The sequence below is a fragment of the Scardinius erythrophthalmus genome (genome assembly GCF_964197995.2).
Source record: "Scardinius erythrophthalmus genome assembly, chromosome: 19".
In the NCBI taxonomy this organism is placed as follows: domain Eukaryota; kingdom Metazoa; phylum Chordata; class Actinopteri; order Cypriniformes; family Leuciscidae; genus Scardinius; species Scardinius erythrophthalmus.
Window position 1 is genome coordinate 1,015,755 of NC_138239.1, and position 26,746 is coordinate 1,042,500.

Genomic DNA, 26,746 nt, shown 5'->3' on the forward strand with positions numbered 1-26,746 from the left:
TCAGTGCAGTGAGTCGGTTTAAAGCAGTGAGTGGGTTAGTGCAGTGAGTCGGTTCAGTGCAGTGAGTCGGTTCAGTGCAGTGAGTCGGTTCAGTGCAGTGAGTTGGTTTAGTTCAGTGAGTCGGGTTCAGTGCAGTGGTGTCTGTTCAGTGCAGTGAGTCGGTTCAGTGCAGTGAATTGGTTCGGTTAGTCGGTTCAGTGAGTCAGTTCAGTGCAGTGGTGTCTGCTGTACCTGGACGTGTGGCGGTGGGTTACGTCTGAACTGTTCTCGGGCCAGAATGATCTGGTACTTTGTGAGGGAGTGGAGGTCGCGGTGATTCAACAGCCTCATCTGGGTCAGACGGGACGTAAACTTCTCTAAAACCTGTGAGCAAAACAGGCCAGAGCGAGCAAAACATGTGAAAATCATTTCAGCAGCACAATGGAGCCCACAGACTCTTTTCAACCCACAATCACGACACTTTTTGTATTTACCCCTTTATCTTCCATCCTCACTGTAATAGCGTTTGCTGCCCTGCTGTGAAAATGTACATTCAATCTTTCAGGATATTTTTCTGATCACCTCCACAAACCCAAACCTCCCCGATCACCAATACAGGACAAACACAATCAAGTAATCAAGATACTCTAATTGATTAAATGTCATAGAAATATGATTTACTCATTACACTCAGCTCATCCAACCAAAAACACAGATCAGCCTTGATCTCTCACAGCATCTGATTCATCATTTACTAGAAGCTTCACCTGTTTCTGCTATACATATTCTGTAGGCTATTACTCTCTTCAAAATGTAGCTAGGAAAATAAATATTATTGTACATACACATAGCATTGAAAAGTTTCATTAAAATGTTCTTTAAAAAAAGGAATTATTTTAATCAAAGACAAAAATGTCAGATAAAGTTACAAAGTGAGATAATGAGACATTTATAATGTTACAAAAGATTGCTGTATCATGTTCTTTAGAACTTTCTATTCATCAAAGAATCCTGAAAAATAAAATCTATCAGTTTCCACACAAATATTAAGCGGTTTTCATCACTGATAATAATCATAAATGTTTCTCGAGCATCAAATCCTCATATTAGAGTGATTTCTGAAGGATCATGTGACACTGAAGACTGGAGTAATGATGCTGGAAATTCACAGGAATAAATTACACTTTACTGTATATTCACATAGAGAACAGATGATTTACATTATAATAATATTTCACTGTTTTACTGTATTTTTGATCTAATAAATGTGTCTTGGTGAGCAGAAGAGACTCTTTCAGACACATTAAAAATGTGTGTAAACAGTTTTAAAAGGAACTAAATTAGAAATAAATGTGTTAGTGTTTTCTGTGTTCCCTCCAGGAGTAAGAGACGAGGCAGGACACCTGAGAGCCGAGCCGGTCATGAAGCACACACGGGGAACGCCATCAGATAAAGGCTGAGAGACGGACACTGTTAAACTGACCGAGTGTGTGACGCTCTCACTGATGCTGTCCAGACTCGGATCATATTTCTGCTCATTTTGATGTGTTGTTGCGTATAAAGTGTTTTCATGTCTCATTCCAGGCTAAAGCTGTGATCCAGATTTGGAATAATCCTGAACTTTCAGCTGAAAATCTCTATTCAAACCAGACAAACTCAAGCAGCAGTTCAAGGCCTAATACATTATATTAGATAGTGAATGAAGCCTATATAACACACACACACACACACACACACACACACACACACACACACACACACACTAAATAAGAGCTTCTTATTTTCAAGCTTCAGAGTGCCTCTGGCTTAAAGTATTTAAAAAAAATCTTTTATCCCAAATGCCATTAGTATTCTTAACCAAACCAAGTGACAACAACAAATGGGTAGTTATCTTCATGTATATTTATTTTCATTGTAATATTTTTCATTGTATCTTTTTTATCTTTCTTTTATTATGTTTGAGATGTTGTCTGTATGTTTATCTGTTTTACATGTTTGGTGAGCCAAAGAAAAATGTCCACCCTGGTGGACAATAAAGATTTATTCTATTCTATTCTATTCTATTCTATTCTATTCTATTCTATTCTATATCTCTCAAAATCAGGACATTAATGCAATGGAAGCCCATTTCCACCTTATAGGGGAAAAAAATCATGTTTTTGTAAATTATAATTATCACAGAAGTCGAAATTATGACAAAGTTATTACTACTTCAATTTCGACTTTTTAAATCTCATAATCGACTTAGTATGTCAATTATAACTTATGTCATAATTTTTAGTTTTTGTCATAATTATGACTTTTAATATCACAAGTAAGATTAACCAGAGCAGAATGTTTGTGGCGGAAAAGGGATTCCATAAAGTAAAGTACACTTAAATCAAGGCCCATTAAAGCATTTGTAGGCATTACAGAATCTATCCATCGGTGACTGTTGCTCTGTCATACTACCAACACACATTAAGATCCTTATTTTAGATACATATAATCTTTAATTGTCGTTATGACAGTTATATGCTCAGATATGAGCGCTGTGAGTGATGAATGTATATGATCCTGCGTGAAGGGGCGGGGCTTCTGCGGTCACGTGAACACGAGTCAGCCCGCCCTTAAAAACGTCACGACTCTCGCGCCTGCAAAACAACACGTACGAACTGAGCGCCTTTAATAACGCGAGATTAGCGACTAACGTTAAATATCCTGTGCTCCGGTACACGGACATGACGGTGAAATCCGTGTGACCGACCGCAGGTGAAGAGTGTGTGAGGGCGCTTCTGAACACGATCGCGCGGGCTCGTTATCGACTGGTCTGGCGATGGATCGCGGCGGGTGTCGGATGAACGGAGGCGGCGGTGGGGAGGATATGATCACGCTGGAGGACCTGGAGTCCATGTCGGAGGATCAGCTGTCAGACAGTCCCGAGGAGGAGCAGGACGACCGGGAGGACCAGGGGAGACTCCTGCGCTACTGGAGAGATGTGGCGCGAGGACACCAGGTGGAGGTGCCCACAGGTACACACACACACACACACACACACAGCGAGTGAACGAACTACACGGAGGAGCGATTCGCGCCTGTTTAACGGTCATTCCCCTCAGCAGCGCGACTGAAGCGGTCTAGCCTAGATAGGGAGCTCACACACACACACACGCACGCTGTAAAGTGTAAATAAAACTGATAAAACACTCCTCGACGCATTTAGCAGAGCAGAACTGCGAACAACAGCTGTTGTATGGAAGCTTGTTTCCGCCACGGATTAACTTAATAAAATAATAAAAATCAAGGCAATTATCAATTTATATCTCACAAAACCAATTTCCCAATGCTTTTAATGTTCTTTGATGATTATTTTTCTAGTTGACTTCTATTTTTCTTTTACCATTTAGTTTGAAAATTGTCTCTGATTTTATTTGTGAAATTAGTTGTCTAGCTTTCGCTTGTATTTATCGTACCCGATGTTGTAAAGCACATCGCTCAGCCGCTGCTGGTTTAATGCTGCGATACACACAAACCAAACTCGAAACTTGTATGGAAGCTTGTTTCCGCCATGGAATAATACAAATAATAACAAAGGCAATTGTCAGTTTATATCTTACAATTCTTGAGGAAAAATGTTCACACCAAGCACGCCAACAATAGCTATAAAGTTGTAATAATTCTATGAGAACAGCAGAGTTCACAACACAACTATAACGTTCTCCACTTTCAGTTGATGAACGATACAAACACTGACAGCCAATCAGAATCGATCCTGAGCATTTAAAGAGACAGACATCACATCACCATACTTATACTATTCACAAACATCACCACACTTCCCTAGTTGATTAATCACAGTACATTAAGACAATTATTGTGTGTTACAAGTTTACCCTGAAAATGCTGTTTAAATAAGCAAATTATCTAATTAAATACTAATTTGCATAGGGCTGCCCTGACTAAAACGGTTTCTAGTCGACTAGCAGTCGTTCATGTACGCCATTAGTTGACTAATCACATGTTAATTTAATTACGTAAATATATACTAGGGGTGGAATAGCCTATTCCGTGCTCAAGCACTGGCAATAGTAATGATTACGAATGTGTCGGAACAAATAGCAAGGAGACGTTTTAATGGTTTATTAATTAATTAGCGTTTCTGAGTCCGTGTGTCGGCTGCAAAGATTTGTTTTCGCTTCGAACTGGTTCATTTAAAAGTAGTCATTTCAAGCTTTCTATATATTTCTCAGGACTGCAAGGCAAGTATACACTGAGTTTCGGCTCATCTTTGTGACGCGCTACATTTGCTTTATTTTACAAAAGCACAACGTTTGGCTATTATTGCGAGTTTACACTTGGACATGCGTTTAACAATAGCGTACATTTATCTAGGTTAACCTTATAGCGAGCGGCCATGCAGAGTTCCTACGACTAGTTTCAAATGATAAGCCATATTTGAGGTTGATGAATGATGTCGCGTTGATCACCGCGGGTCCTGCGCAGATCTTGCTCATCGCAAACGCGTGCGTGAGAACTGTTGAATGGTCTGTGCACTGATTCACAGCGGAAAGGAGAAAGAAAAAGATGGTTGGGGAGACGCAGGGAGAGAGTTGGAGATTAATAAATAAATACATTTATGTGCGGCTGGTCAAGCAAATGTTTCTGCTTTATTTCTGTTTGATATAATTGTAAATATCTTATTCTGGTCTACAACTAATAACTTCGCACTGCCCTGTATCTCGCCCTCTCATTGGCTGTAGGTCATCGCCGATGTAAGTTTCAGTCAGAACTCATTTCCAGATATTCAGGTCCAGATTTGCCTCTGATTTCGGGCATTTGTCAGCGATTTCGCACAAATCTGGGCTAGAATCGTGCAGTGTGAACTTGGCATAACCGACTAATAAAATCTTGGTCAACAAAGCCTCTTCTCGCCGACTATTAGCTCTAATTTCCAGAACAGAAATGTGAACATTGGATGAAGCCAAGCTCATAATTCTTGTTTGATTTTGTTGACATTTTGTTTTCACAGAGTTTTCCCTTTTTATCACTCCATAAATCAGAGAATACTGTCGACAGATAGAAAACACATACATTTCCACCATGTTTTAGAAGTTAAATGTGTAAATCAAGGGAATGATATATGAACAAACCTTCAGAATATAGATAGGAATAAAAGTGTGAAGCGGTTGAAGTGGAGATTTATGACTCAGACTCACCGCCTTTAAAGACTGAAATCTACAGACGCTAATAGATCAAACCAACACTAGTTTTCTCTCCGCTAGTCTAGTCATGAAGAGACACACGGAAACGGAGCAGTGCATGAAAACACTGTTGTGTGTGACATGATCTGAGCTCTTCCTCAAATGAATCCAGCAGATTTGCGTGACTATCACTGAGGCAGGGAGGATTTCCCATGATTCACTGGGGCTGCAGGCGGGCCGCCCTGACCCACTTCAGCAGATTATCACAGGACTCTGTTCTCCATATCAGACACAGAGAGTTTATAAAGCACATTATACTTCACTTCATCATGAGCGTCCTGCTGAACACTCAGGGCTTTGTGAAGGGTTTGTGTTTGACGTGTAATCAGGTGATGCGTGTTTGTGTGCCGAGATCGCAGAGATTATCCAGACCAGGCCTTTCTAAATCCAGTCCAGTAAAGCGCTTTATACCGCGGTACACGTGAAGAGCAGACCTGATATTACAGTAAGAGACTCACTGGTCCAGTTCAAACAGAAGACAGCATCGATCGCTCTGTCACGTGTTCCTGCAGTTTCCAACACAGTTCTGACCTAATGATGGCAGAGATTAGAAAAGATACTAACTCAGTCATAACTCAGTCATAACACAATAAGGTGTAGCCTAACTCCGTAATAATGCAGTAATAGCACAATAAAACTAATAAACATTTATTAATCTAGGTTAATGTTCATTTCTACACATACTAATACATTATGAAGCAACAGGAATGTTATTATGAATATTATATTTATAAATTAGCACTGACCTAGAGATGAATTAGTCATGAATTTTGCGCTGATGATTAATCATCATACAAATAATTGAGATTGACGATTTAATTTGATTTTATGTCTCCTGCAGTGTAAGCCTAATACGTTATTTCTTCCAGGAATCATATATAATATATTAAGATATAATAAAATGGGCCCATATGAAAATCACTGTGAAAATCAACATTTATATGATTATAAAATAATGCACACCGATTAAACATACCTTAAATTCGTACAAAGGAAGACTTTCGACTGTCTTTGTTTTTTTGAAACTGCAGAATTATTGTGGTTATATTTGAGACTAGATCGAACAACCACATTTAGAGGATTAGTCAGTATCGGCGCTAATAAACACTTGTGAATGAAGTATGAAGACTCAGAGCTTCTGGTTTATTCACAGCAGATTCTCCCGTCAGAGCTGTAGATCTGAGGGTCTTGGCACTCACAAACTCCTAACTAGTTGTGTACCTCAGGGGTCTATTTGGGGCCCGCTGTTGTTTTCGCTGCATTTGCTCCCTTCAGGCTTGATTTTTCCGAAAGCACAACATTCCATGCCATTTTTATGCAGATGACACCCAGGTAGTTTGATTGACAGGCGATCTGACCAATCAAAATCCGCCATCCGCAGTCAGGAGAGTTAGTAGTTGGAGGATTTGAACGTGAAAACCGGAGTGTACTGACGTCTTTCCGCGGTTAAAACAGCATTCCTTCTGATGTTCATTCATGTTTATTTGATGCTATAGTATAAATGAACTAGAAGGAAGAGATGATCGGTTCACGAGCGGCTTTAACTGAGGCGATCTGTCAGACACATTAAAGAGACACAGAACGCTATTTATCGTTTAAATTTCTTTAAAAAAATGACCCAATTTGAAAGGTGAGACTTTGAGTGCCCTGGTCTGCCCCGTCTCAGCGCGGTGTCAGTGTCCGCTCTGCTCCGCGGTTGTGTTGTTCACTGTGTGGGAGAGGCGTGGCTTGTCGGACATAGCAACAGTAACTAAAGGGGGCGGGTCTTTGTGAACGGTCAGTTGTGACATACTCTGTGTTGAACTGTCTCGAGGAGGGAAGATGCTAACCTAACATTGAATGACTCTAAAACTGAAATTGTAGTTTTTGGACCACCAGCTTCTATACAGATAAATAACCACCTGAGTCCACCTGAGGAATTCTCATGCCAAAAATTGGGATTGATTTTTGATAACGGCCTTAAATTCGACTAACAAATCAGTTCAGTGGTGAAGAGGAGCTTTTATCATCTCAGATCCATTGCGAAATTGAAAGCGTGATTGAAAGACAGTGATTTATGCAGTGATTTCCTCCAGGCTGGATTATTTCTAACTCACTGTACCTTGGTGTGGCTAAGTCCTCCTTATCCCGCCTACAACCTGCACAAAACGCTGCCGGCTTCTTACGGGAACCAGAAAGAGGGAACACATTTGGCCTGTTCTGGCTTCGCTTCATTGGTTGCTGGTCGAGAACCGTGTTAAGTTAGGGTGGTGTTGTGTGTGTATAAGGGGTTAAATGGCCAGACTCCTCACTACACCACAGATCTTCTCCACCGGAAACGCTCTCGGCCCTTACGGCCTTCAGACAGGCTGATGCGGTTAAAGGGTGATCGTGCCTCTCCTGTTCCCGCTCCACGTCTGTGGGATGATTTGCCGGATCACTTAAGGCCGTCTTCCAATGTTGAAAGCTTTAAATCCTCACTAAAGACTTATTTTTTCTCTCTGGCTTTTGGTTCAATGTAATTTTATGAATGTGTGTGTGTTTGTGTGTTTAGTTGTCTGGCGTGATTGTACAGCAGTGTGGTCAGCAGTGGCTGTTTTAAATGTGCTCTAGAAATAAAAGTGCCTTGCCTAAAGTCAAGCTTTATAGTGCAGGGATACTGATAAGTGTTTTACACACACACACACACACACACACACACACACACACACACACACACACACACACACCTCATCTGTTCACATCATGATAAATAAATCTAGCGGGGTTAGTGAAGTGCACTGAAGTGTTTGCTGTCGCTGCTCATTAGTGTCCCGCTGTTCAGACGAGCTGCTCAAACACTAACGCCTGATACACACTGTGCCCTTTCAGCAACACTAAAGGATAAATACAGTAATACAGTGAAATATTATTATAATGTAAATCATCTGTTCTCTATGTGAATATATAGTAAAGTGTAATTTATTCCTGTGATCAAAGCTGAATGTTCAGCATCATTACTCCAGTCTTCAGTGTCACATGATCCTTCAGAAATCACTCTAATATGAGGATCAAGAAACATTTATAAACTAGATTTGAAAACTCGATTTACTTGCTTATCAAACTGTCGCTTGAGTACACAAACATAATGTCCATCTGCTCCTCGATTCACAGACATGGCCGAACCCATCCAGCAGATCACCAGCAATAACGACGGCACACACACACGGGAGCAGGTTCCTTACACACTCCTCACACGCAAGGAGAAGGTACGTACCGCAGAAGAAAAACACTGTGCTCAAAAACCTCAGAGAAACAACTGTAAACAGTGACATCTGTGAAATGAGCAGATGTGTAACGTCACGTGATACCATGACACTAGACCAGCGATGACATCATCACCATCAATGATACGGACACAAACATCAGATCACAGAATCGAGAGCGGTTTGCTCCCAAAGTTGTGAATTTAACTTATGCCAAAACTGGAATATGGCATAACACATTTATGTATAACGCAGTTTTTCCATCTCATGTGTTCAAGAGAACATCATCATCACTTCCTGTGAAAATATCAGTAATAAAAGTGTAAGTTTCTGCAGTCGCGCTGTTTCTCCTCCATCATGAGCGAGTGTGTCTCGAGCGTCAGGCGAACACAGTAACCGCTGTCGTGTTCTCTAGCGTTCGGATGCTGGCGTTCGGGAACACACTCGTGTGTGTGAGACGCTTCTGGAGAGAGTTACACCAAATCATTCTGATCACACACTTTCAGAAACACCAAACCAGCATTAGAGACGCTGCCATTGGTCCACTGGTCACTCCAGTTATCCAATCACAGTTCTCTTACGAGAGGTTCTCTCGTATTGCGTAGTTGCTTACGCTACGGGAAAGCCTTTCTTTCTCGAGATACTGAAGCCAAAAATTATCCTTAATTTTTATAATCTTGTCAACGCAGTGCGGCAGCCTGCAGACCTAGGGCAAGCTTACTAGCGTGCCCATTGGCTGCCCTGCGGCAACTGCAGCAGCCTACCGCTGAGCCCTTGGCGTGACGTCACGACCAATGAGCACGCTTGGCGCGCTTAATGCGTCACAGCCCGCGAAAAGGGGTGTGGCTTAGCGTATATAAACAGGGCTCGGAGGCTGCTTCTCTGATTTCTGTCTTTTCAGCGAAGCTCTACGCATCGCTGCTCTCTGAGGAAGCCGCCGTCGAATCAAGCGACCAGCACGCCGAGGATCTCAGCCTGAGGACGCCGGCCGCCTTCGCCGCCTTCAGCTTTCCCTGCCTGCTTCGCTATCCGGCGAATATATCCTTTTACTGCTCTGTGTTGTATGTGTTTGTGTGTTCGCCCCGCGACACACTTTGCATCTAAAAGAGCGCGAGGCGTTGTTGCAAATGCCTCGCTCATCCTGTGGCTCGTGCAGAGCCGCGCTCAGCGACGGAGACCGCCACGTAATCTGCGCTCTCTGCCTGGGTTTCGACCACGCAGCCCGCGCCCTTCACGGGCGGCTGCGAACAGTGTGAGGACTTGCCGATGTCGACCCTGCGGGCTCGACTCGCCATGTTTCACGATCCTCCACCTTCTCCGGCTGCCTCTTCCGGGCCGCGTAAGAAAAAAACGCCGCTCTCAAGGCCTTCCGAGCCGGTGGTTATAGCTGAGCGCTCGCCGGAGCCCCTCCCGCGAGCCTCGCTCTCTCCTTCTCCCCCGCCCTTCACCGACGCGCAGCGGCCGGCCTCTGCCCGCACTGCCGTCGCCTCAGGGGATGAAGCAGACCAGCAGGTTACTCCCCTCTGTCAAGCCGCGCATACGGCGCCGCTCACAAGGGATGTCAGAACGGACGGTCACGGGCTATAGCTTCCTTTACGTTACAAGGAAGCTACCCCCCCCGGATGACGCACGCCCTCTCCCCCTCTGTTCGAGCCGCGCAAGGCGCCGCTCACAAGGGATGTCAGAAGTAGACGGTCACGGGCTGGCTTCCTTTACGTTATAAGAAAGCTACCCCGCGTCTCGGTCGCGCGCGTCACTCTCCGGCCACCTCCGTTTCTCACACATTTCTCAGTCCCCTCCTAGCTCAGGCGACTAGAAATATCTATATTGCAGTAAACGAGCCTGTTATACACGCACGCCTGCAAACAAACGATGTCACAGCACATAATGACATCTTCCCGCTCTCTCTCCCTTTGTTCGAGCCGCGCAACTGCGCCGTTCTCAAGGGATATCAGAGCGGACGTCACGAGCACCGGCGAAAGGAGGAAGAGAGAGTGTTTTCGTCCCGCTTAGGCCGGACTTCCTCCAATCCTCGCATATTTCTCAGTCCCCTCTAAGTTCAGGCGGCTGGAAATACTATTATTGCAGTAAACGAGCCTGTTGTAATACACGCGCGCCTGCAAACAAACGCTCGGTCATATGCTCGCACTGACTGGAAGCTCATGTGTGCCCCTGTGGCTCAGTGGCAGAACATTAGACTTCCGCACCAGAGACCCGTGTTCGAATCCGGCTCTGGCAGCAGAAAAACTTTTTTCTGCTTGCTTCTCTCGAGCTCGCGGCCAGCTTTCTTACATACAGAAAGCAAACCCGCATCTCACGGGATACATATTTCTCAGTCCCCTCTAAGTTCAGGCGGCTGGAAATACTAATACTGCAGTAAACGGGCCTGTTTTAATACACGCGCGCCTGCAAACAAACGCCGAAACGAAACACGACGCTCGGTCATATGCTCGCACTGACCGGAAGCTCATGTGTGCCCCTGTGGCTCAGTGGCAGAACATTAGGCTTCCGCACCAGAGACCCGTGTTCGAATCCGGCTCTGGCAGCAGAAAAAACTTTTTTCTGCTGTCTTCTCCGAGCTCGCGGCCAGCTTTCTTACATACAGAAAGCAAACCCGCATCTCACGGGATACATATTTCTCAGTCCCCTCTAAGTTAGGCGGCTGGAAATACTAATGCTGCAGTAAACGGGCCTGTTTTAATACACGCGCGCCTGCAAACAAACGCCGAAACACGACGCTCGGTCATATGCTCGCACCAACTGGAAGCTCATGTGTGCCCCTGTGGCTCAGTGGCAGAATTTTACGCTTCTGCACTGGAGAACCGTGTTCAAATCCGGCTCTGGCGGCAGAAAATATTTTTTCTGCTGTCTTCTCCGAGCTCGCGGCCAGCTTTCTTACATACAGAAAGCGAACCCGCATCTCACAGGATGGTGCTTGAGTATTTATGAGCGTCTAAACATATGAGCCATCAAAGCATTTGCTCTATAACGCCGATGGTGTTACAAGTGTAGAAAATGTGCCCACTCCCATGTGCTCACTGCTACACACAAACACGGTCCCCATGGTAACGCGTTCAGAGCGCTCTCTCATTAAGCGGTCACACGCCGCTCGAGTAATAAGTGTAGTAAATGTGCCCACAACTCTGTGCTCACATCTACCTGTAACTCGCTCTGCCACTCGGTTACCCCGGGCAACAGCGGCTCAAGCCGAGGGTGTTATAAGTGTAGAAAATGTGCCCACTCCCATGTGCTCACTGCTTCACACAAACATGGTCCCCATGGTAACGCGCATAGAGCGCTCTCTCATAAAGCGGACACAAGCCGCTCGAGTACTAAGTGTAGTAAATGTGCCCACAACTTTGTGCTCACACCTACCCGCTGCTCGCTCTGCCATTCAGTTACCTCGGGTCGCACACCCTCTAAGCTCCCAAACTCTGGCCGTGTCATAAGTGTAAACTCTGCGCCCGCTCAGGTGCACGCGCACTCACTTTTAGACATTACAATCCCCACGCCGCTTTCGCGCCAGGGGTGTTTGTCAGCAAATCGCGCTCCATCCTCTGGGACCGAGCTACCGAACGCTGTACAGCCGGCCAATACTGTTTACCAGCCCCCGTGTTCGAGCACCAGCGGCGCGCACGCCGCTCCATCCTCTCTGATACAGGTTCCCCAATCCCGCGCAGCGCGGCGATCTGAACCCAGAGACCATTCGACCCCTAGCTATGCATGCGGAAGCATGGGAAGCTATTCAGGGCGCGTCAGAATGGGTGCTGAGTACTATAAAACACGGCTATTCGCTTCAATTCGCTCGTCGCCCTCCGCGCTTTCTAGCACAGACGGAGACGAAAGTGAGTTCAGAAGCTGCGCACCTGCTTCAAGCCGAAATAGCGAAGCTACTGCGCAAAAGGGCTATAGAACAGGTTCATCCTTCTCTAAGCGAGTCGAGCCTTTACAGTCGCTACTTCCTCGTACCCAAGAAGGACGGAGCGTTAAGACCTATTTTAGATCTGAGACATCTGAACAAAGCCCTCATGAGACGGCCGTTCAAAATGATCACAACCAGAAAAATCCTCGCGCAGATTTGCCCAGGAGACTGGTTTATCTCTCTCGATCTAAAAGACGCATATTTTCAGATCCAGATAACTCCCCGTCACAGGCCATTCTTGAGATTCGCCTTCAACGGTCGAGTATATCAGTACACAATCCTGCCCTTCGGCCTGTCTTTGGCACCCCGTACATTACGAAATGCATGGACACGGCTCTCGCTCCCCTGAGAAAACAGGGAATGCGAATACTGAATTATCTGGACGATTGGCTTATTCTAGCGCTGTCAGAGACGGAACTTGTGTCTCACGGAACAGCGCTTCTCAGCCATCTGGAGGATCTGGGTCTCTCGGTCACTGACCAAGAGCTCGCTATCGCCCCTTCAGTCAATTTCCTTCTTGGAATAGAACTGGACTCGGTGGCTATGACGGCCAGACTGTCGGAGCAGCGCGCGCGCCGCATCCGCCTCCTCGCCGCATCCCTCCAAATAGGCAGCCGGGTTCCGCTGAGGACATTCCAGCGTATCCTGGGGCATATTGCCTCAGCTGCAGCAGCGCTCCAGCTGGGCTTACTGCGCATGCGCCCGCTTAAACGCTGGCTGAAAGCGCGCGTGCCCCACCGAGCCTGGGCGGCCGGCGGCTTGCGAGTCAGAGTGAATCAGAGCTGCTTTTCAGCCCTGCAGCCCTGGCTGGCAGCCGAATGGTATCACACAGGAGTGACTATGGGAGTGATTTCACACCGGAAAGTTGTCTCGACAGACGCTTCCAACCTAGATTGGGGAGCGCTCTTCGAAGGCAGACCGGTCTATGGCCGCTGGTCAGACCAGGAGAATCTCCTACACATAAACTGTCTAGAGATGCTCGCGGTCGAGAAAGCTCTCAAACACTTCCTCCCATTCCTCCACGGTCACCATGTTCTAGTCCGCACGGACAATACATCGGTAGTGGCCTATGTGAATCGCCAGGGCGGTGTCAGATCAGACGCTCTGCACCCTGGCGGAACGCCTCCTCGTGTGGGCTCAGCACTCTCTGCGCTCGCTGAGAGCCGCGCATGTGCCTGGCCACCTGAGCGAGGGCCCCGACAGACTGTCCAGGGACAGCGTTCCCCCTGGGGAGTGGTCTCAACACCCCCAAACAGTCCAGTCACTGTGGCGCCGTTTCGGCAAAGCGAAAGTCGACCTTTTTGCGTCAAAAGACAACGCTCTTTGCCCAGAGTTCTTCTCGAAGAACGAGGACGCGCTGGCCCAGACCCGGCCCAGCGGCCCGCTGTATGCTTTTCCCCCGGTCTCTCTGCTGCCTCAGGTCATCAAGAGAATCAGGGAAGCGCGCCACACAGTGCTCCTCTTAGCCCCATACTGGGAGAACCAAGCTTGGTTCCCGGATCTAATACAGCTGGCAGACTCAGCCCCCTGGCCGATACCGGTGAAGAGAGACCTTTTCTCTCAAGCCCGCGGCTCGATATGGCATCCCCATCCAGAGCGCTGTCTCTGCATGCGTGGAGCCTCAACGATTACACGCTGATCTGCCAGACGGGGTCATGAACACGATCATACAATCTAGAGCCCCCTCTACGAGGCGGCTCTACATGTCGAAATGGTCAGTGTTTAACAGATGGTGCACTGCTAAGGGGCTCGATCCACAGACATGTGGGGTATCGCGAGTACTGTGTTTCCTTCAAGAGTTACTGGACGCGGGCAGGTCCCCCTCCACGCTCACAGTCTATGTCACGGCCATTTCAGCGCTCTCTGTTCAGAGCTGGGCCGCGCATTAGGAAGGAACGAGTTCGTCATCCGCTTCCTTAGAGGAGCCAGGAGGATGAACCCCCCGCGACCCCCCTCGGTTCCTATGTGGGATCTTTCACTGGTCTTGGAGGCCCTGAAAGCGCATCCCTTCGAACCCTTGGAAACTGTGGATATGAAATACCTCACGCTCAAAACCGTTTTTCTGATAGCACTGTCTTCAGTCAAACGAGTGGTGGAACAGCTCTTTGTTTCGTTTGGCGGGCGCACCAAGGGTCTCGCCGCCTCGAAACACAGCCTGTCCAGATGGATAGTGGACGCTATTGCTGCTGCTTATGCGTCTAAAGACCTGCAGTGCCCATTGGGCATTCAAGCTCACTCCACCAGAGGCATGGCCTCGTCGTGGGCGTGGTCCAGCGGGATTCCCATTCATGACATTTGTGCAGCGGCAGGCTGGGCCTCCCCCTCCACATTTGTTAGGTTTTACAACCTGGATGTTCCCGCCTTGCAGGCGAAAGTGTTATCAGTCTAAGTCTCGCGTATGCCAGCCCACTATCTGTGCGCGGGCTACGTTGTGTGATTTAGCTCTACTGGTTGAGCTGCACTATGCAGGGAATTGTCAGTTCGGACCGGCCGTGCCGCTCCTAACCCCCTAGTGTGTGCTTATGTACGGCGCTAGCCCTCTTCGGGCCGCCCGGCTCTCTGCTATCACGTTCCCCGGGCTCTCCCTGGGACTCATTCAGTGGATGCTGGGCGCGCACGGCGTTGACAAGGGCGTTCCCGTAGCGTAAGCAACTACGCAATACGAGAGAACCTCTCGTAAGAGAACGTTTCGGTTACTCACGTAACCTCTGTTCTCTCTAGAAGAGGGAACGAGTATTGCGTAGCCCGCCGTGCTCGCACCACGAGCTCATTTCGCTTCATGCGACAGAAACCAGAGAAGCAGCCTCCGAGCCCTGTTTATATACGCTAAGCCACACCCCTTTTCGCGGGCTGTGACGCATTAAGCGCGCCAAGCGCGCTCATTGGTCGTGACGTCACGCCAAGGGCTCAGCGGTAGGCTGCTGCAGTTGCCGCAGGGCAGCCAATGGGCACGCTAGTAAGCTTGCCCTAGGTCTGCAGGCTGCCGCACTGCGTTGACAAGATTATAAAAATTAAGGATAATTTTTGGCTTCAGTATCTCGAGAAAGAAAGGCTTTCCCGTAGCGTAAGCAACTACGCAATACTCGTTCCCTCTTCTAGAGAGAACAGAGGTTACGTGAGTAACCGAAACGTTTTTTTTTATATCCCAAAATGTGAATAAAATAGGTGGATGAAAACAACCAATATGAATAATACATGTGATCAAACACACCTGCATGAATGAGGATGATGAAGATGGATTGGGTACTGAAACCTTAAACTCCACCCACTTTCACTGATTGACACTTTCCATCCAGGTCAGAAACTAACGGAAGCTTAAAGCAAAAATGCAAGTGGGTGGAAAAAGTGAATATTTATGAAATGTATCAAATGTCAGATAAGAAGTGTGTTCTTATTTAACGTGTTTATTGCCTCTGCAGATACTGATGAGTTCTGTAAGAAAATACTCCAAAAGGTGAAACACGAATCACATCTGGATCAGTTATTAAATGTGTTCGGGAAGAGAATTGACTCTTTATGATCAAATACATCACTGTAACACTAATGTACAGCAGCTCATGGGTTTGATTGCCAGGGAATGCATGAATTGATGAAATATGTACTACTTTAAATGCATGAATGCAATGTAAGTCAGTTTGGATAAAAGTGTCCGCTAAATGCATAAATGTAAATGTCAAATCAATATCGAACACACAAGCGTCAGAACGTGAGATGTGAGAACGGTTCAAACTGATTCAATTGAAGTTTTTGACAAATAGGACTATGTCAAATTATTACATAACATAAATGCATCTACAATATAGACTTAACCCTCTGGTGCTCTTTGCGTGTCCGTCAAAAATGACTGAAATTATTATTTTTTATTTCAATTTTAGTTCGATAATGTTTTTTGTTTTAATATTTTGTATTTTTAGGGGATTTTATGGTACTAAATTATATTTACGCTGTATTTTAAATCCATTTATTCACTTTTTGAGCATAGACCTGAAAATTTAAATACTGTTATTCTGAAATATTCATTTTTAAAATCATGTTTTACTCTAAAACTGTGTGAAATTCAAAGCCATAAATCTGAACAAGTTGTGTTCTAAAACTGATCTTTCAGTGAGAGTGTGTTCGGCTGCAGTACCAAACGCTTCCACTAGAGGAAACTCGTCTCATTCACTTCCAATGCGCTCAGTTTTAACACGAGGAGCTCAAGTGGGACTATTTTATTCAGGACCATTAATCCTGTTCGAATCATGTCCATGAGTTTGTGTGTTCACACAGAAAGTGCCAAAACCTTTACCAAGTTTCGTACCATTCCAATGAAGTAAAACATAAAAAAAAATAAAAATAAAAAAAATAATGTAAAATGTTTCGTCAAAAATGCCCAAAAAGCACCAAAGGGATAGTTGGGATAGCTCACCTAAAAGTGAAAATTCTGTAATTTACTCTCTCCTGTTGTTCCAAACCTGTAAAAATGTCTTTGTTCTGCTATTTTGAGAATAGTAATTTTAGGGTGACCTATCCCTTTAAGTGCATGTGCTCATCTATCCCCACTGACACGAGTGACGAACCTCTTCCTGTGTTCCGCTGTGACCCTGATGCCCTGATGCTCTGGTGTGTGTGTTGTAGTGCGGGGAGGTGGTGTACGAGAAGCGGCGCTATGAGAAAGCGCACTGGGCCTGCATCACGGTTCACGAGGACACGTATGAGCAGAGCATCTGCTACGGCTTCATGAAGATCATGAGATTCATCTGCCAGCAGAACACAGCAGGTGCGTGACCTCTGACCCAAGCTAACCCTCTCTCCACAGCCTAACGCTCCGCTGTCTGCCTCCACAGGGAGCTATCTGGGCATGACCATACCCATCGTGACGGTGGTCCGCACCGACGAGATGCACACGACTCTGTCCCGGGCCGTCACTGTGGCGTATTACCTTCCCATGATGCACCAGGGCGACCCGCCGCGACCCCACGACCCCGAGATCGCCATTGAGCAGTGGCCCGACACTGTCGTCTACAGCAGGTGTGAAGCAGCCACTCAACAATCTCCACTGCACTCCAACAACAAGTGGTGCGACGGATCACACAACTCACGGTTCGGATCAGGGGCGCTTTTTGAGCCGCGGATCGGATGTTTTTCAGATTAGCAAAAAAAAAAAAAAAAAGATATATATTAGGGATGGGCATAATTAATCGACGATCGATAATCGATCGTTAAGAATTTCGTCGATCACGTTTATTTGTTATCGATTAATCTAATGCAGGTTGCGTTGCGTAGTGTGAGTCTTGAAGCAATGGAATTGATTTTAGCGCGGAGGTACCTGTGGATCCCGGCAACGTCATTCCCCTCAGAGCGGGTGTTTTCAGCGGCTGACTGGCTGTCACCAGGTTGCGGTCGCATCTGATCCCAGATCATGTCAACATGCTTATCTTTCTCAACAGAAATCAGTGGACTGGTGCAGAAGTTCTATGGGAACTTCATGCGTTTTCTCAGATCGGATAGCTATCTGATTTATCAAAACGATTCCATGTACACCCGGTCATATAAATGTGTTTTTGCAAAACGGATATAAATCCGATCTTGAATTCCCGCGCTACATATTTAAATTGTTGCACGTCCGAAAGCAACTGATATGAGCTGCATTTTATTGATCATCAGCGATAATTTCTAAATCAAAGACTGCAACAATATTGTGGCAACAGCCCTGGTAAGATCATTTCGGTTCTTTACTTTTAATGAAGATGATTGTGTGTTGATGAATGACTTTCACTTTGATTTGCGATAGTTTGCACGTTGGCTTGATGAATAGATGCTCATCTGTGATGCGTGTTCCACTAACGCCGTCATATCTGGCTATAACATGACATATAGCCTAGGCCTATAAAACGCTCTCACATGTTTATTTCTTAGCATTTTTGGGATAAGTCAAATTTACATATGTAGTTTCAACAACCAGATGCATTTACTCTTGTCCAGTTTCGTCTGGAATGCGTCTCAGATCTCCTCCTGAAGTGGTTTGAGCGATCGGGTTTAAATCCGCCTCGAATGCGTTTCGGAGGGCATTTACACCTGGTTTTTAACGATCGGATAGCTATCCGATCACAGAAAACGGATGAAGTGGCCATGCATGGGTCTCTGTTCAAGAACGCCGGCTCGCAGCTGCAGGTTCCGCTGTTTTAGAGCACCGCAGGGCATATCTTCAAGTCTACCGAACGTCCAGTTTCACTGCCACAAGTTGATCTTCTTGTAATAAAGATCTCATCGAGGACAAACAAACTGTATTTTTGTATTTTCATTGCATTTTTAATTTATAAAAAAGTTGAAGAAATAATGAATTTCAATATAAAAATATTAATGATTAATCGATAGTCGATCGTTAATTCTCCCGACGATCGACTAAGAAAATTTAATCGAATGCCCATCCCTAATATATATATATATATATATATATAGGGGGGTTCACTTGAAGTTCTTCGATACCACATCAAAAACTACTAGCCTAACTGATAAAGTTCACACATTATTAAAAACAAGTGAACAGTCAGTAATAAAATAAGAACAAATAGACAAATTACAAGCAGAGATTAACACGAACCTAATCCGCGAATCACGTGCCGAACCGTGGGGCAGCTGGGCCGTACGGAACAACTGCGGTCCGTCGCACCCCTACAAGCAAGTCATGTGACTCAACACGCGTGTGTTTCAGGGCCTTCGCGGGCGCCACTAACGAGCTGTCCATCATTAATGAGATCAGCAGCCTGGCCGAGGCTCTGGAGTCTCCGGGCGACTGCGTTAACGACTCCTTCATCGTGGCCGGATACACCAACCCAGCGGCGGCCAATCGGCACAATGAGATCTGGTTCCTGGAGAGGCCTTGAGCTGCTCTACCCACAATCCTCTGCTCCTCTCAGAGACCACACCACAGGTTCAACGTCCTAGTTACCGATTACCTATGAGCACTGCTCCTCGCTGTCGTCTGATGAACACGAGCAGGCGCTCATTTATATGCGCAACACTGATTATAAGCTACTACACACACAACTGGAAGCGAGTCACTCTGAACGCTGTTGATGTAAGACAATCATGTGTATGCTATGAGCACACACACACACACACACACACACACACACTTTCACACCACACAAACACTCACTCACAAACACACACATACACACTCACATTAACTCACAAACACTCACTCACTCACTCATTCAAACACACACATACACTCTCAGACACACACATACACACTCATTCAAACAAACACACACACACACACACACACACACACACACACACACACACACACACACACACACACTCACTCTTTCAAACACACACATACACTCTCACTCACACACACACACACACACACACACACACACACATTCAAACACACACATACACTCACTAGAGCTGGGCGATTTTTCCCCCTAAAAAAATCTGCGATTTTTTAATAAAAAACTCGATTTACGATTCGATTCGATTTTTCCCCCCATTTAAAACAAAATAACTGCGAACTGTAAATATATTTTAAAAATATATATTTATTGTATTTAAAAGTGCATCAACATAAACAAAAATTGCAAAGGCAAACCCTTTCTCTAACTGAAAAGTCACGTGCAACAAAGATTGTTAAACATCTAAATTATTTATTCTGTATTTGGATTGAGCTAATAAATCAACAAAAAATCCTCAGGTAACTCTTATGCCTGGTTCAGATTACACGATTTTTTTGTCTGTTACGATAGTCACTGTGTCAGATTACATGATTTTGACTCCTAAAAATCTTGTCATGTCGTGGACAAGAAACATGTCAGAATACACGTTGTTTTCCGACCAGTCATCGCGAGCCGTCTCACACACTCATTCACTCGCACATATAGCCTACACACACACACACTCGCACATATACACACACACACACACACACACACACTCACTCGCACTTACACACTCACTCACTCTCGCGCACACACACTCGCTCACTCACTCGCGAACACACACAGTCTCTACCTCGCGCGCCGTCGCCGTGGAGGACCGTTAAAAAATTAAATATGCTAGTCTTTTTGTCGTGATGTCGTGAAGCATCGAGGGCTGCGCCAGGGAGCATGTTAGGGAAACCCTGAAGGAAGATTTGACGAATGCAAAATGTATGTATTGTACGCTATACTGAAGAGGGGGAGGAAAAAAATCTAAAAAATCGATTTTTTGAAAATATGAATCGATTTGCCCTACCAACTCGATTTTTAAATCAAATCGATTTTTTTCCCAGCCCTAACACACACACTCATTCAAACACACACATACACTCACACTCATTCAAACACACACATACACTCACACACACACACTCATTCAAACACACACACACATACACTCATTCAAACACACACACTCACTTTTACACTCACTCATTCAAACATACACACACTCATTCAAACAAACACACACATACTCACACACATACACTCACTCATTCAAACACACACATTAGTGATGCACCGATGTGAAAATTGTGGCCGATACCGATAACCGATATTAATATTGCTGTTATGGCCGATACCGATATTTACCGATGTCGATATCTCTGTATAGAAAACAAATTTTAATGATTATCAAATAAAGAGCTATTTTCCAAAACACTTTTTTTTTTTTTTTTACTTTAGAAATTACTGATATTAGGCACCTTTACCTGTGTGCAAAATATGTCACACACACATGCATTATATTGCATTGCATACAATGTGTGCTGGTCAACTTGTCTAAAATTAAGAAACCCTTAGAAAACAGTAAAAAACAGGAACATTGACTACAATTAAGATAGGCTACTTAATTTATTATTCCAATAACCAAATATGATACTAAATCCCACAGGGAAAAGGGCTTCTTGTGACGTGCTGTCTTTGCCTTTGAACACTGCACATTTTGAACAGGACACGCATTAGCTGACTAAATGTTAGCCAATACAAACATATTTATAGAAAACAGTTGACAAAGAATAGACAGGAGTCCAATAATAGCATAACGAATCACTTATTCTAAAAATAATAACAAGTAGGCTATAAGACGAATTCGACATATGGGCTGTGTTAACAGTAAAACGTCCGTCATTTGACGAATTTTAAAAACACGGATGGATAATACAAAATGCTTTCTGACATTTTGACAGAAAAAAAACAAGCAAGAACAAAATTTAAACTTAGCCCGTCAATTTTTCATTTTACAATTATCTTCTCTCTCTGTGCGCGTCCGTGTTTGTGTGAGAGAGAGCTCGCGCAGCACTGATACAGCGGTAGCCTACTTTTTAATCCATAAGTAATGACCGCGCTAGTGTTCATACAAAATAAATATGTAACATAATTAGGTAGGAGAGAATGAATAAATAAACACCTGTTTATCCACTCGCGCTGTCCACATGTGCTGTCACTTTTGAGAAAAATCTAATTCGAACGGGTATCAAATATCAAGCAATATATTCAAATATCTACGAGTCAAAAAACGATCAGTCAAAAATGTATCATGAAGAGGAAAAAAACATAAGTCGCACTGGACTGCGGTAACAGTTACAGACGGGACAGTTCTCCGCTACGGACGCGAGCGCTCTGAAAGCGGCACTAAAAGACTGCTTTAAAACTTTCACAGAGACCTCAAACAGACAGCACAAAGCCTGTCTTTAAATTTAATTTCGTTTTGTATTAATTATATCTTAATTTTGGTCAATGTTTAATGTTTAATTATATTATAATTGGTCATTTAATAAATAAGAAGCAGCCTAAATATAGTAGAAAATATTTGAGCGCGTCTCATAAATGAACCGAAACCTGCCTCACAGACCTGAGACATAGAAAGCATTAAATGTCTATTTTTAAACAGAACAAAAGAAAACAGACTGTTCTCTGCTCATGTCATCTGTATGAAATGTGTATTTCTCTCAGGCGCGTTCACTACTGCTAAGATCGCCAGTCGTCAATTTCATCTTCACATGTCAAATATCGGCCTGTTCACATCGGCCATATTTTGACATCGGAACGATACCGATGTGTAAAAAAAATGACCATAGCGGCCGATATTATATCAGCGGCCGATATATCGTGCACCACTAACACACATACACTCACTCAAACACACACACACTCACACACACAAACACACACATACACTCACACACACACACACACACACACACACACACACTCACACCTCTCGCTCTCTGTCCTGCTGTATAAATCAATGCTCATGTAGTCGACAAATCAATATAATAGACACACATATATATATATATATTATATTGTCATAGTGCTATTTTTAAGTATTTTTTTAATGTTTCCTTCGCTGTTATTCCTCCATTAAGTGCAGATGTCAAACAAACAAGAAAATGAACGAGTTTTCAGAATGAAACACACACACACACACACACACACACACGTGTCTTTGAATGAAGTTAATGAGCTCCACAAGCACTTGCCAACAGAGCGAGACTCGTTCTCTCGCCATCAGTGTTTATCGTGTTGTAATCGCAGCGCTCGTCGGGTTCACGTCAGTGTAAACACTACAGCCAGTGTTTCTGAATGCTTCTGTTCATATTTCTGTTCTGATCTCAATAAACTATTATTGAATCTCAGTACGACTCGAGCGTCATCACTTTACACAATAAAAACAACCCTAGTTCTGGACTAAGAAAAAAACTCACTCAAACAAATAAGTGACAGATTAAAATCACCATGAAATCATAATTGACTCTTCTAAATGATTTCTGTGTGCACATCATTATTGTGTTCATAATCTTGAAGCAGAATAACATCTCTGATGATGTGGGCGGGGCAACCTGTCACTCACAGGAGATCAGCCAATAGCAAACCACAACCATCCAATCAATCCCCCACAGACACAATCAAGCCCCGCCCACATTTGCTCTTGTTCCTGAAGCATTTCATTCGGATATACAACACAACAGAGGAGAGAAGACCAGCGCTACTTCACTCTCATGATGAGCTCAGAGGGGTTCGGCTGGTGTGGCATACAGCAGTGCTGAATGAGGTCAGAGGTCAAACTGAAGCTGAAACATTCCAGCGCTCCAGTGAGATGTGAATAAACCCAGCAGATGTTCCTGTCGAGTCCTGCTCACTGAAGACATGAAAACGAGTCATGTGACACCAGCAGAGGGAGCACTAGCTGAACACACACACATCAGACGTCCGTTAGGGTTAGGGTTAGGCTCCAGACAGAACTCTCCATTACACACCCACATTCCCCGCATGCGTCCGGGTTTAGACGGAGATGAACTCAAATAAGAAATGTGATGTCAGCTGCATCTGGACTTTTAGCTGAACTCAAAGCTTCTTTTAAAGCCCTGATCTCAGCGAGTCGTCGTCCATCACAGCTCACTTTCATCTGCAAAACATTTCAATACGTGTCTATCCTCCTGACTGAGGTCTAGGTGTCAGGATATATCAAATACAGCCACAGCGCCACCTACAGCTTCAGGCCCGCCACTGCACCCCCAGTGACTGCACCACTGGACCAACACACCCGTTTCTCAGCGTACTTCATCAAACCAGCCTTCTTTCTTTAAAGTCCCCTGTGGAGTAAATCCAGCGTTTAATGTTGTTTATGTGTCTATGTGGTGTTTTTAATATGCTTTAAGACAAAGCATGTGTAAGTTCATAAGTCGACAGCATTGCTGAGTATTTCCTCCTTAAAACTGCAGTGAACCAAAGACAGTCTCAAAAACACGCTTTGAAATCGCTGGTGTTTCTGACGTCACAAACTACCTTGTAACCAATCAGATCAACGTGTGATCGTCAACCAGTGGATCTCTGAGCTGAGGGAGTGAGTGGAGGTGGGGCTCATTTGCATATTCATAGAACCGCAAATACTAAATGAGGCAAGGGTGTCGAGTTACAGTCAAGATATTTTAAGGCATGAAGAAAAAAAAAACTTTTAAATATGTCATCTTGGAGATTAAAGATGAGTTATAAGAGATAAAATGATGGACTACAGGGGGACTTTCTACTGGTATACAGATCTGAACACCTGCAGGCCGGAGCATGAGTGTCTCATTTACATACATTTAGCAGCCTTTCTCCAAAGCAGCTTGCAAATGAGGAATACAGCAAGCGAGTCATGATGAAAAGGCAAAGACACTGTAGGTGTCTCTCACCCGTGGGTGTCTCTCTCACCTGTAGGTACCGGGTCTGATGGGCCGTGAGCGACTCTCCCAGCGGGACGATGATCTTCTCCAGGCTGCGCTGATGCACGTGTGTCTGGACATCGGGACTGTCCTCGGAGCGCAGCTCGATGTGAGAGATCAGCAGGTTCGAGATCACCTGCTGCACCGCCTGCACACACACACACCGTTCATTAACCATGATGCATTGTGTCTGTAGCCCCTTGTAAGTGAGGAGGAGCCTAAAAGAGAAGCACTGTATAAATATCATATACTGAGTTAGGGCTGTAACAATGTATCATGTCACAATATATCGCAATACAAAAATGCAACACTATGTATCCTGGATAGTTCACCCAAAATGAAAATTACTGTGAGAAAAAGTTCAAGTTTTCAGAGTTTTAGTGTCAGTACTGCATTAAACTACTATATAGAATGTTGAATATAATGTATAATAAAGCAGTGGGAGAATATGTGTGGGTCCTGATAACACTAGAGATCTAGAATATTCATCTACAATAATCCTGTATTTCAGAATCATGAATATTGTTATTCTGGAGTCTCTGTTGTCCTGCTTTGGGTTTCAGCAACAAGTCCAAGAATATTCATTTACACACACAGTGTAAAATCAAATTTAGCATTTTAATCAACAGTATATTTTGTGTTAATCTTTCATCCTATGTCTTGGAGTATCGCAGTGGTATGGTGAGTTCAGTATGGGGATGCGTGTCGAACCGTGACGTGAGGGAATCGTTACACCGCTAGTTTTAGCATAACTGCACAAACGTCCTCACGCTTCACGTGTGTCTCTGCTGCCGAATCTGCACGGAGTGTTATTAAAGTCTCCTGTAGTCCATCACTGTATCCCCTAAAACTCCTCTGATCAGCGAAATTACATATTTAAGCATTTTTTCAGTTCATCACATTCTGAGACTCCTGGTCAGTCCTCCCGGTTCCCATGATCCCGCGCTCACCTTGACGTCTCCTCCAGGTGTGGCGCTGAGCGCTAGGACACGGAAGCGCTGCGATTGGTTGCTCAGCTCACGAACCACCTGACAGTAGGCGTGGTTCCCGGTGGCCTTGTGGGCCTCGTCGATCACCACACACTTCACCTGAGCCGCCGGACAGGTGTTCCGGCACAGGTCGTTCACCATCACCTGCGGAGTGAGGAAGAACACACGCCTCGACCTCCAGAGCTCTCGCCTGTGCTGCGCTGCGGTGGAGCCTGCAGGACACACACACACACACACACACACACACACACAGATACGTAGTTTTAGGGACTCCTTTGCTTGACCTCTGGCGGTCGTGATCTACGGCCTCGAATGAATAAATATTTCAATAATTTGAGAACACGTTCATAATAATAATAAAATATATTAATGAGAATGACACAATAATTTTATAATTCTTAAAAGTATCAAAGCCAAGGTAAAGTTTTTGATTATTATTGTAGTTACATTCGATTAACTTAATTTGTTTTTTTGGGGGGTCGTGACCTCTGACCTGTGAGCAAGTTCATAATAATAACAATAAAAAAATATCAATGAGAATGACACAATTTTTTAATTCTTAAAAGTGTAAAAGGTAAAGTTTTTTGATCATTATTGTAGTTACATTCGATGTACTTCATTATTTGTATGTTGGGGGGGGTCGTGACCTCTGACCTGTGAGCTCGGCCATGTGCTGCTGCGGGATCCCCATGACCCCGTGACAGGCCTGGATCTGCTGGGCCACCAGGGGTTTGGTGGGCGCCATGAACACGATCTTGCCCGCGGGGAACCAGCGGTAGTAGTTGTACATGATGACGGCGGCGATGAAGGTCTTGCCCAGGCCGGTGGGGAGGCAGACCAGCGTGTTCCTCAGCAGCGCCGCCTCGCAGATCTGCAGCTGGTACTGCCGGACCGGGAGGTTCGTGGGGTAGATCCAGATGCGGCCCGCCGACGGGTCGAAGCCCGGTTCCGGACCGGCCTCCAGCGCGCGCTCGGCCTCGTACACGGCCACGAGCATGACATCATCATCATCATCATCATCTTCGGCAGCGGCTGCTGTCTCACCCCACAGACTCCTGCTGTCTGTCTGCTCCGAGGGTTTAATCCGGTTTAAAGTGGTTTTACTATGGTCTGAGGTGGTTTTAATCCGGTCTGAGGTGGTTTTCCTTCGCTCTGAGGTGTTTTTGCTCCGGTTTGCGGTTGTTTTCCTCCGGTCTGAGGCAGTTTTGCTC

At 45.0% G+C, this 26,746-nt stretch overlaps 2 protein-coding genes across 23 annotated transcripts in view; one reads left to right on the forward strand and one right to left on the reverse strand.

Annotated features, from left to right (window-relative positions):
* fancm (FA complementation group M) overlaps window positions 1–26,746 on the reverse strand; it is a 93,575-nt gene that overhangs the window by 66,466 nt on the left and 363 nt on the right. For all 18 annotated transcript variants that reach the window (XR_014028839.1, XR_014028840.1, XR_014028841.1 and 15 more), the window contains exons 1-4: window positions 26,190–26,746; window positions 25,497–25,747; window positions 24,536–24,694; window positions 232–363 (exon numbers count right to left, since the gene is read on the reverse strand). The exon at window positions 26,190–26,746 is cut by the window's right edge. Coding sequence is in view for 14 of the 18 variants with exons in the window: in XM_081347400.1 (XP_081203526.1) it covers window positions 232–363; window positions 24,536–24,694; window positions 25,497–25,747; window positions 26,190–26,746 (1,099 nt within the window). In the remaining 4 variants the exon portion in view is untranslated. The remainder of the gene's footprint in view (window positions 1–231; window positions 364–24,535; window positions 24,695–25,496; window positions 25,748–26,189) is intronic.
* soul3 (heme-binding protein soul3) lies at window positions 2,600–25,050 on the forward strand. 5 transcript variants are annotated; one of them, XR_014028843.1, is made up of 6 exons: window positions 2,600–2,990; window positions 8,352–8,446; window positions 16,983–17,124; window positions 17,192–17,375; window positions 19,060–19,425; window positions 24,542–24,991. XR_014028843.1 is itself a non-coding variant. In XM_081347436.1 (5 exons), the coding sequence occupies exons 1-5, from the start codon at window positions 2,795–2,797 to the stop codon at window positions 24,552–24,554; spliced, it is 630 nt and encodes a 209-aa protein (XP_081203562.1). In that variant the 5' UTR covers window positions 2,600–2,794; the 3' UTR covers window positions 24,555–25,050. The 5 variants fall into 5 exon arrangements, 4 of the variants coding, with proteins under 4 accessions (XP_081203562.1, XP_081203561.1, XP_081203564.1 ...); XM_081347436.1 differs by lacking the exon at window positions 19,060–19,425 and having other exon boundaries at window positions 24,542–25,050; XM_081347435.1 differs by lacking the exon at window positions 24,542–24,991 and having other exon boundaries at window positions 19,060–22,977.

Coding starts and splice junctions, on each gene's coding strand:
- soul3 (XM_081347435.1), top strand. CDS start 2,795: ATGGATCGCGGCGGGTGTCGGATGAACGGAGGCGGCGGTGGGGAGGAT. Junction 2,991..8,351: donor CCAGGTGGAGGTGCCCACAG/GTACACACACAC, acceptor CTCGATTCACAG/ACATGGCCGAACCCATCCAG. Junction 17,125..17,191: donor CTGCCAGCAGAACACAGCAG/GTGCGTGACCTC, acceptor CTGCCTCCACAG/GGAGCTATCTGGGCATGACC.